The sequence below is a fragment of the Fonticula alba genome (genome assembly GCF_000388065.1).
Source record: "Fonticula alba strain ATCC 38817 unplaced genomic scaffold supercont2.1, whole genome shotgun sequence".
Lineage (NCBI taxonomy): Eukaryota > Rotosphaerida > Fonticulaceae > Fonticula > Fonticula alba.
The window spans coordinates 850,509-860,519 of record NW_009242971.1 but is presented as its reverse complement, the minus strand read 5'-3'; the positions used below and the strand labels follow the sequence as shown (position 1 = coordinate 860,519).

General features: G+C 68.8%; 2 protein-coding genes across 2 annotated transcripts in view; both read left to right on the top strand.

Moving 5' to 3' along the window:
• Window positions 1-1,342: 1,342 nt before the first annotated feature.
• Window positions 1,343-5,036, top strand: H696_00180 (hypothetical protein; the record flags this gene model as incomplete). Its single annotated transcript, XM_009494015.1, has 2 exons — window positions 1,343-2,892; window positions 2,996-5,036. The coding sequence occupies 2 exons, from the start codon at window positions 1,343-1,345 to the stop codon at window positions 5,034-5,036; spliced, it is 3,591 nt and encodes a 1,196-aa protein (XP_009492290.1).
• Window positions 5,037-6,385: 1,349 nt separating this feature from the next.
• Window positions 6,386-10,011, top strand: part of H696_00179 (likePyrABCN) — a gene marked incomplete at its 3' end in the record, with an annotated part of 8,404 nt that continues 4,778 nt past the window's right edge. The window contains exons 1-5 of the mRNA XM_009494014.1: window positions 6,386-6,509; window positions 6,650-7,347; window positions 7,512-8,134; window positions 8,268-8,808; window positions 8,997-9,961. Coding sequence (XP_009492289.1) covers window positions 6,693-7,347; window positions 7,512-8,134; window positions 8,268-8,808; window positions 8,997-9,961 — 2,784 coding nt within the window. The 5' untranslated portion in view covers window positions 6,386-6,509; window positions 6,650-6,692. The remainder of the gene's footprint in view (window positions 6,510-6,649; window positions 7,348-7,511; window positions 8,135-8,267; window positions 8,809-8,996; window positions 9,962-10,011) is intronic.

Here is a 10,011-nt window from a genome sequence, read left to right as displayed (position 1 = left end):
GGGGGGGCAGATATCATCCATGCGTGCGAATGAGTGTGATCGAGCGGGTCGGGTGGAAAAGGGGCGTGAGCACGACGCACATCAAATGAGAAATAAATATTGGCGAATAAAGGCCCCGAGCCCCGGGCCGGGTTGCCCTGCGCTGGCCGTCTTTCATCGGCCCGACTCTGCAGAGGACAAGTCTGACCCCAAATAACAACATATCCGCTCATTCATGCGGTCGATAATGCGCCCTCGCTCACACCCATACAAAACACAGTACACACAACACACAATGCCCTCGACACATTATTGCCCTAGAATGAAATACACGCACCCGGGCTTGCTCGCGGAGGGCGCATTTGTTGCCTTTGGCCCGCAGCCCGAGAGCCGGTCGAGACAGGCGGCAGGGGAAATCCCGGCCAAGACCAGGCGCAGCCAGGCAGGCGAGCCCGGGCCCGTGACCGCTCTGCCATCAACCCCCCATATGGCGAGGGGCCGCCGCCACCTCCGCCCGGCCCTGCCCCCCTTCTCGCGCGCCGGAGGGAGGCTGGAGGGGACGCCGGAGAGCGGCGTCAAGCCGGCGTGGCCTTTCACGCGTGCAGGGGTCCGCAGGCAGAAGAACCGATCTGGCCCGTGCCCCGCTCTGCCCCGCCCCACACCCCACTGGGCCTGGGAGTTGCGGCCGCGGCATTCCCCCGCCCCCATTGCCCGTGCGGGGCATTCCCCTGCTCGTCCGGTCCTTTAACCGAATCCGGCAGGGCCAGCATTCTCGGCCCCTCCGTGGGGGGGGGGGGATGATGTAGCGCGATGAGCGAAATGGAGAGTCTGGGCTGAGGTCTGAGTGGGGGGGGGGGGGATGTGACCGGGCGCGGGCTGTTGCTGCGCTTCGTGCTTGGGACCGGATCGGGGCCTTTTTTCCGGACCATGTTCTATCCAAGTCCCTTCGGGCAAACGGGGCCAGTTCCACGACCTCTCTCTCTCTCCCACTTGCCCTCCCCGCCCCCTTATTTCCTCCTTCCTCCCTCCCTCCCCCTCCCCCCTCCTTCCCATCCTCTCCCCCCTCTCGCGCACATGGACAAACTCACAAATACACCCTTGCTTGAGAGAGGGGCCGCAGCTCTTGCCCCTCGAGCTGCCTGTTGGGCGCTGGTGAGGCGTCGCCACCCGGCACGCGCGGGCGCATGTGGTCGCATCTTCTGGCAGGTCTCTAAAACCCCGCCCCGGCGGGGGGCCCTGCGGCGCGCAGGGCTCCCCTTCTCGCCCCCCCCCCCCGGCCGCGCCCCTCTTCTTCCTCCCTCCCCCTCCCACATCCACATTCCCGCTTGCTCTCGCCTCCGTGGGTGTTGGTCGCCCCATCGCCATGTCTGCGCCTGGCCCCTCGGAGCAGCCGGTTTTGTCCCTGCGCGACCGTATCCAGCAGCTAGCCAAGGCAAGCAATTCCACGGAGCTGGCTTACAATGCCCGGACGGGATCTTCGCCGGGAGGGTCGCCAAAGAGCTCGGTCCACACATCCTTCAGCGGCACCGGCACTGGCCGTTCCTCCCTGCCGGAGAAATCGGCCTCTGGATCACCGGCCCCAGGCACACCGTCAGCCAAGTCGCAGCCTGTCTCCAAGCCTCCGGCAACGACCGGCGCCGTCCCCCCATCGGCGCCCGCGCCAGAGCTGGCGTCTGAGCACACATCACCCGCCCGCCGTGGGACTTGCTCTCAGCCCTCAGGTGGGTCTGCTGCCGTGTCTGTGACAAATCTCGCCGTCGCTCAGTCTGCCGGCCCTGCGCCAAAGCCTGCTGCCGAGACGGATGTCCAGTCCATTTCCAGGGCCCCTGCCGAGCCCATCGCCGAGCCCTCCCCGGCGTCCGGCTTGGAGCTCGCCCCCACGCCTGCTCCCGCGCTCGAGCCATCCACCGAGCGCGGCCTGGCCGCACCGCCCAAGACCACTTCCGACCCTTCTCTGGTCGAGACTTCCACGGATTCTCTGGGCAAATCGCAGCCCGAGCCCACCACTGGACCTAGCGCCAAGTCTACCACTGAGCTTGCTACTGCTCCCGAGCCTGTTCCCGAGCCCGCTCCCGAGCCCGCTCCCGAGCCCGCTCCCGAGCCCGCTCCCGAGCCCGCTACTGAGTCCACTCCCAAGTGTGCCACTGGTCCCTTGTCCGAAGCCGCCTCAGGTCCTGCAATCAAGCTCGGTGCTGAGCCCACCGCCGAGGCTTCTGGGCCCACAGCCAGGCTTGGTCCTACCTCGGCATCTTCCAAACTCACCATCACACCAGCCACGGGGCCGCGGTCGATGCCCGCCCCGGAGCCCCTGCTTGTGCCAACTTCACCCTCGGCCATTACCCCGGCTTCCACTCCGACCCCTGATTCGGCCCCGGCTACGCCTCTTGCCGGGGTCAGCCGCTTCCCATCCATCGACTTTGGCATGGACATGTTCATGGAGTCGGTGACGGCCGCGGCTGCCGCCGACAGCGCCCTTCAGCATGCCGGCCAGTCCGTTGCTCGGGCCACGGTCAGCATGCTTGCCTCGACCAAGCCCCTCCTGCCTCCCGGGGGCGATCCTCGGGATCGGCCCGCTCCGCCTCCCCGGCACATGAAGCCCACGACACGGGCGGCGGCCGCGGCCGCGGCCGCGGCCGCCGCCAACACCGGACCCCTGTGTCCGCCCTGCCCGTGCCCGGTGACCACCGGGCGTTTCCTGCGCCGCGGGCTCATCCCCGCCGCGCCGGACGACATCCCCGACCGGCTGATGACCGCGGTCCTGGCCCAGCTTGGGGTTCTCCCGCCCCCCGGGTCCCGGTCGCCCACCGCGCCGACTCTCATGGCCGGCATCGCCACAAGCCCCGGGTTTCCGTCCCTGTTTGCCATCCCCCTGGCCGGCGTGGCTGGGTCTCTCCGAGCAACGCGTCCATCCAGGTGCGACGCCTTGTCGCCCCTTTGCCACCTCGCCGGTTGCCCATCCACACGCCGCGCACATGCCCGCCGCTGCCTCGCCCACCTTCTGACCTCCGGCTCGTAGTTCGCCCCTTCTCCGGCCGGCGCACTTCCTGCTCATGGACCCCTTCCGGCTGGATGAGATTGACGACCTCCCCGGCCCCGGGGGTGCGGTCGGGTCCATCGCCTGCGACGTGTGCGAGGGGTCCATCCTTCGGGAGCCCTGCACTCCGAGCGTCAGAGCCGCGGCCGTTGCCGCCGCGGCGGCCACCCACCCGCGCACGGTCGCCGCTCGCGAGCAAGACATTCGCCTGCGCGCGAATTCGGCCGGCCCGGTCGGGCGCCTGTCGCCTGCCGGGCCGCAAACCGGCCGGTCGTTGTCCTTCTCGCATGCCTCCCCGGGGGATAGCGGCCCTGGGCAGGGGCCCGCCAGCGGCGGCGCGCCGCCGCTGGATACGCCGCTCCTTTCCGGGCCCTCCTTTGTCATCTGCCAGTGCTGCTGCAGCATTCGACATGTGTCCTGCGCGCGGGCGGTCATCGCCGTTGCCTCGGACTTGGTGGAGCCGTCCTTCGGCACCGGGGCCATCCCCATGGAATCCGGCTCCAGCCATGGCCGGCCGATCAGCGTGGCTCCCGTGTCACTGGCCGCCGGGCATGATGGCTCGGTGGCCCTGGCGGTGGCTACGCCGCTGATGTCGGCCGGCCGGTCGCTGGTGTCAGCTGCCTCGCTGTCCGCCTCGCCATCCCCCTCCGGTGGCAGTCCGGTGGCCGGGGGGGCCCGGGTCAGCCCGCAGGGGATGGTCCTGCCACCGCGGCTGGCCCCCTCCACCGGGTGCCGGTGTAACTCCCTCCCATTGGACGGCGGTCCGGCGGGTGGGTCGGCCTCACGTTCGCCCTCCCCGGCCATCGGCACGCACACCGTCCCCGGATCCGGGCCAAATGCCGCCACCTCGTCGGCCGGATTGGCTTCCAACATGGCCGGTGCCGGCGGCCGTGGGCGCTTCAATGTCTACTCCCCGGAGGAGCACCGCCATGACCTGTTCCACGCGGAGCAGATCGGCTTGACGCCGGCCCGAGCTCGGGCCCTGATGACATGCATGCCGGTTATCGATGCTCTGCCCGGGTCGATGGCCGGGCTGCTGGAGCTCAAACACGGCGCCGGCGCTGGCGCCGGTGCTGCCACTGGCCATCCGATGCCCGCGGGTGCTCCATGTCGCGTGTGTGCCACCCCCCTGCCGAGCGACTTGTCCACGCGGCTGCTCCTGGCTCTGGGTCTGCGGCCGGGTCCCACGCCGGCTGGCGCGCGCGAAATCCGCGAGCTGGTCTCTCTCCCGACGCCCGGGGCCGGGGGGCCCGGTGGCGAGCCACTGGTCCCGGTGGATCCCCCGTCCTCGTCTGTCGGGGGTTCCCTCCTGCGGCGCAACAACTCCCTCAGTCGGAGCTCGGCCTCGGTGTCGTCCTTCTTCTCGGATGCACATCATTCCACCGGGGCGCCCGGTGGCGGGGGCTTAGCCGCCGGGCCCGGGGCCGCCGGGGTGACGGGCCCCGGCTCCACGACCTCCGAACTGGACCTGGCCCTGGCACATTACCATGAGGCGGTCCGGTCCAAGGTCCGGGACAAATTCCGCGTCCTGCGTGTGATTGAGTGGAATTTGGTGGCCCTGTCGACCCGGTACCAGGCCATCGTCGGGCTTCCTTGCCCGGCGGCCGGGGCCTGTGTCGCGGCTGCTCTTCTGGAGGCCACGCCTGCCGGCGCCGAGGCGCCACTTCCCCCATCCTCGGCCGAAGCCACATGCCTTTGTGAGTGTGGCCAACATGGACGCTGCGCGGATTGGGCCCGCGGGCTCCTGGCGGCCGGTGGCGGCTCTTCCGCTCCGCTGGGTGTGCTCGCTGCTCCCGAGGAGGAGGAGGATGAGGAGGAGGAGGGGGCGGGCCATCGGCAGCGGTCCGCCGCTGCGGCCCCGGATGCCAGCGACGAGCTGGCCGGCGCCGAGACGCCCTACTCCTCTCGAGCCGACGAGCTCCTGCAGCAGATTTTCTCCGAGGCATCGGTGCTCCTGAGCGAGCGCTGCGCCCTCCTCCGGACGACTTATGCCCTTGCCTCGCCGGCGTCGCATGCCCACTAGCTTTCCCTCTCCCGGTGCACATGCCGCCCCCTTCCCCCTCCTCAGCTCTCCTGTCCTTGTCTTTTCACATTGTCCTTGTCTCTTATCCCCTCCCCCCTCCCCCCCCCCTCATCCCCTTTCTTCACAGTGAAGTAGAGTCATCCATGTACCTGCATACACACGCTTCCCCCCCCCCCCCCCCCCCCCCCCCCCCCCCTTTTCCCCCCCCTCCCCCCGCCCCTCCCCTCTCTCCCCCCTCCCCCCCCCCCCCCCCCCCCCCCCCCCCCTCCGCGGCTGTTTCTTCCTCAGGTTGTCGTTGTTTTTTTTTTTTCTGGGCCCGACGACAAAATAGAAGGGGGGCCATGCCGATCACTCGCGAGGCATCTGGGCCGCCGGCGGCCGCGCGAGCGCTGCTCATGTGGAGCATCACGCCCGGGGCGCCCAGTCACGCCACCAAAGCCATGCCAACCGCGTGCCCGAGGGCGTGGTCCGTGGGCAGTGTTGGTATGTGCCGGATTCGGGGCCCGCCTCTGCCCCCGGGGGCCGCATGGTCCCCGGCGGCCGTGGAAGGGCACCAGCCTGGAGGGGAGGGGGGCGGCTGCCCGACATCCTGGCAGCCGGCCCAGGGGGACCCCGACTCATCCGGGGTTGCCTGTGGGTGGCTCCCTGCCCCGGGGCCCGTGTGGCGCCCCACTTGAGCCACTGTTTTCCCCATCGTCCGGGACTGCGAGGGTGGCCGTTTATCCTATGTGTCCCTCCTTTTTTTTTTTTTTCACGATGTGGGCACCCCGTCCCCGGGGCAGCGTGTCCCCCCCTCCCCCCCCCCCCCCGAGAGGCTGCGTCTCAACACACGGACTCCCTCCTTCCACGCGGCTACACTCCGTTCTCGGTCCCTCTCTCTCTCTCTTTGTCATGTCATCCTCGCTTGCTTTTTCTCCACACACTTACAGACAAGACAGGACAGGAACGCATTCGTGCGCCTTTCACCCTGTACTTGGGCAGGCCTCCCTGGTGTGGCCCCATGTCGGGGCATTAGTCTCTGCGGATCGGGCCCAACCCAAAAGGCGGAGAGGGGGGGCGCGTTTGCACTCCAGCGGGCATGCCGCCTGTGCCCTCCCTCCCCCGGGGGAGGAAGCGCGACCTGACACGCGTGCAAACGTGGCACGAAGCCTGGAGGACCGGGGGGGCACCCCTGTCCCTCGGCTTCCCTCCCCAAGTGGCGATACAGGCCGGTATAAAAGGAGACTCTGCGTCGCAATCTTGGATGTTCTCTTTTCAGTAGTTCGCCCGCACAAGGAGACCCTCCCTTTTTACGGCGCACAACTCCGACAAGACCGACACGCGCATATCCCCCCCCCCCCTTCCCTCCTCTCCTCCTTTTGACCTCCCTTTCCCGTGAGAACAAAGACCCCTCCCCCCTTCCCTGACCCCCGATCCGGAGAGACCCGCGCGCGCCACGCCCGCCGCTGTCCCAGCCCGCGCTCCCTTGCTGAGGTGCGCCTCTTTCTTGGCACACACATGTCCCCCTGCTGTTCTCTTTCCCCCTTCTGTGGCTGTGTCCGCCCCACATGCATACACGCCGTTTGTCCGGCCTCCTCACCCCTCCCCCCTCTCCCCCCTGTTCGTGACGTCAGGCGCACACTCTACACCACACCTCCCTCCCTCTCTACACCAAACATGACGGCCCCCGAGTACACCTTCCCCGGTGCGGAGGCTTTCCTCGAGTCGAATGCCCCGGCCCTGACTGTGGACGACGAGCAGGATGCCCTCCCGCTGGCCCTGCTTGTTCTCAGCGACGGCGGTACCCCGCTGGTGGGCCGGTCCTTTGGCGCGGCGGCCGGCGCCACCGGCCTGGCGACCGTCCTCGCCGGCCCGGTCGGCCACATCGAGTCCATCACCGATCCCTCGCACGGGGGCCATGTTTTGGTCCTGACCCACCCGATGCCCGGTGCCGCCGGTGTGCCGAGCGCCTCCTATGAGGCCGACGCCAATGGCCTGGCCCGGCATCGCGAGTCCGCCCGGGCCCGGGCAACGGCCGTGGTTGTCGGCTCGGACGCCGGCGCCGGGGCCGACTACTCCCACTGGCGTGCGGCCGACTCCCTGGGCGCCTGGCTTGCTCGGGAGGGCGTGCCTGCCATCTGCGGTGTGGACACCCGTGCCCTGACCCGGCGCATTAGCCGCTTCACCGGACCCGGCCACCTGTGGGCGCGGATCCTCATTGGCGAGGAGGCCGCCCGTGTGGCGGCCGAGCTTCGCGCCTCCGGCCCGGCGGCCGTCGTTGCCGGCATGACATGGGGCGCCCCCTTCACCGGACGGAACCTGGTTGCCGAGGGTGTGTGCCTTCTTCTTCTTCGCCGCCGCCGCCGCCTCCTCCTCCTCCGCCGCCGCCTGGCTCTTCTCTTGACTGCCATACCGGGATTTCGCCAACTGACAAATGCCATCTCCCTGTGAATCGCCGTGTCCCTGCCCCCTCCCCCCCCTGATATGCGCGTGTAGCCTCGATCAAGGCGCCCCGGCTCTTCCGGCCGACCGGCCCGGTTGCCCGGGCTGGTGCTTCCAGCCCGTCGACGGCCGCCCCGGCGACGGATGGCAAGCGTCCGCTGCGCGTCCTGGCCCTTGACATGGGCCTGAAGCATGCGCAAATCCGCGCTCTGACCAACCGTGGCGCCGAGGTTGTCGTTGTGCCGTGGAACTTCGACATTCTGACGGCCCTGGGGCTGGAGGACCCGGCCGGCCCCGCCGGCGCCTGGGTGCCTGACGCTTTGGCCGCTCCCGCCCCCGTCGTGGCCCCGGGCTCCGACGCCAGCTTCGGCATCGATGCTGCTGGCGAGGCTGCCCCATCCACTGTCGGCCCGGTGGACGCGGTTCTGGTGACCAGTGGTCCGGTGGACCCGTCTTCCGCCGGGTTTTCCGCCTCCGAGCACCCCTGTGCCGGGACCATTGCCCGGCTGGCGGTCCTCCTGGCCCGCTGGCCGAAGCCGGTTTTCGGCATCGGCCTTGGCCACCACCTGCTGGCTCTGGCAGCCGGGGGGTCGCTGACTGCCCTGGCCCAGGCTCGCCGCGCGCCGAATGTCCCCTCGCGGGACCCGCTCACCCAGCGCTGCTATATCACGGCCCAGGTGTGTCCATTTCATGCCCCCCCCCCCCCCCTCTACCCCACCTTCCAGAGATTTGCCCTTGCTTTTTTTCCCCGCTCACACGTTTCGCCCCGGTCCACCCTGCTGCCTCCACCGCCGCCGCGCACCCCCACAGAACCACGGCGTGGCCGTGGACTTCGAGTCGCTCGAGGCCTCCGGCGCCTGGGACCAGCTGTTCGCCAATGCCAATGATCACACCTGCGAGGGTGTGGCCTCGCGCAGCCGGCCCCACTTCTCGGTGCAGTTCCACCCGGAAGGCCGGCCCGGCCCGTCGGACACGGATTTCCTGTTCGATCGCTTCCTCGAGGCCGCGCGTGACCTGCTGGACATCTCCTCCCTCGGGGGGGAGGATCGCCCAATGCGCCCCCTGGCTGCCCCCTCGCCGGCGGCCGCCAATGCCGCGGTCCCGGCCCGACTGCGCCCGCGCAAGATCCTTCTCCTCGGGTCCGGCGGTCTCTCCATCGGCCAGGCCGGCGAGTTCGACTACTCCGGCTCGCAAGCCATCAAGGCCTTCAAGGAGGAGGGCATCCGGGTGATTCTCATCAACCCGAACATCGCCACTGTGCAGACCTCCCGCGGGCTGGCCGACAAGGTGTACTTCCTGCCGATCAACGCCGAGTATGTGCGCAAGGTCATCGAGTATGAGCGCCCGGATGGTATGTCTGGCCTTTTCCTTCTTCCCCCTCTTTGTCCCGAATGGCCCCGGCCCTTCCTCCCCCAGCAGCCCTCCCGGGCACTGTCGCCCGTGTGTGTCCCCACGCTCACGACCCTTCCTCTGTACTCGTCCTCGCTTCTCGGGGCGGGCCGACCCTCTCCCCTCTCTCTTCCCTCCCTCCGAACACAGGCATTTCGGTGTCCTTCGGCGGGCAGACCGCCCTCAACGTCGGCATCGAGCTGCACCAGGAGCTGAAGGAGCTCGGCGTCCAAGTGCTGGGGACGCCCATCGAAACGGTCATCCTGACCGAGGATCGCGAGCTCTTCGCCAAGGCCATGGAGGAGATTGGCGAGTCGTGCGCCGAGAGCTCGCCGGCCACCTCCATGGAGGAGGCCATCGACGCGGCCAACCGCATTGGCTACCCGCTGATCGTGCGCGCGGCCTTTGCCCTGGGTGGGCTTGGGTCCGGGTTTGCCCATACCGAGGCGGAGCTGGTGGACCTTTGCACCAAGGCCTTCGCCGTGGCGCCGCAGGTGCTCATCGAACGGTCCATGCAGGGCTGGAAGGAGATCGAGTATGAGGTGGTGCGCGATTGCGCGGACAACTGTGTGACCGTGTGCAACATGGAGAATGTCGACCCGCTGGGTGTGCACACCGGCGACTCGATTGTCGTGGCCCCGACCATGACCCTGACCGATGCGGACAACCGCCGGCTCCGGTCCACCGCCCTGAGCGTGGTCCGGCACCTGGGGGTGGTTGGCGAGTGCAACATCCAGTACGCCGTCAACCCGGCCACCGATGAGTACTGCATCATCGAGGTGAATGCCCGCCTGTCACGGTCCTCGGCCCTGGCCTCCAAGGCCACCGGCTACCCGCTGGCCTTTGTGGCGGCCAAGCTGGCCCTGAACATCCCCCTGCCGGAGATTGTCAACCGTGTTACCGAGACCCCGACCACTCTCTGCTTCGAGCCGGCCCTGGATTACTGCGTGGTCAAGGTCCCTCGGTGGGATTTGCGCAAGTTCACGCGCGTGTCCAACCGCATTGCCTCGGCTATGAAGTCCGTCGGCGAGGTGATGGCCATTGGCCGGACCTTCGAGGAGGCCCTGCAGAAGGCCATCCGCGCGGTGGACAACTCCTTCCATGGCTTCGAGGCGGTATGTCATGGCCCGTCTTCGCTTCTCTCCCCTCCCACTATGCCCCCCCC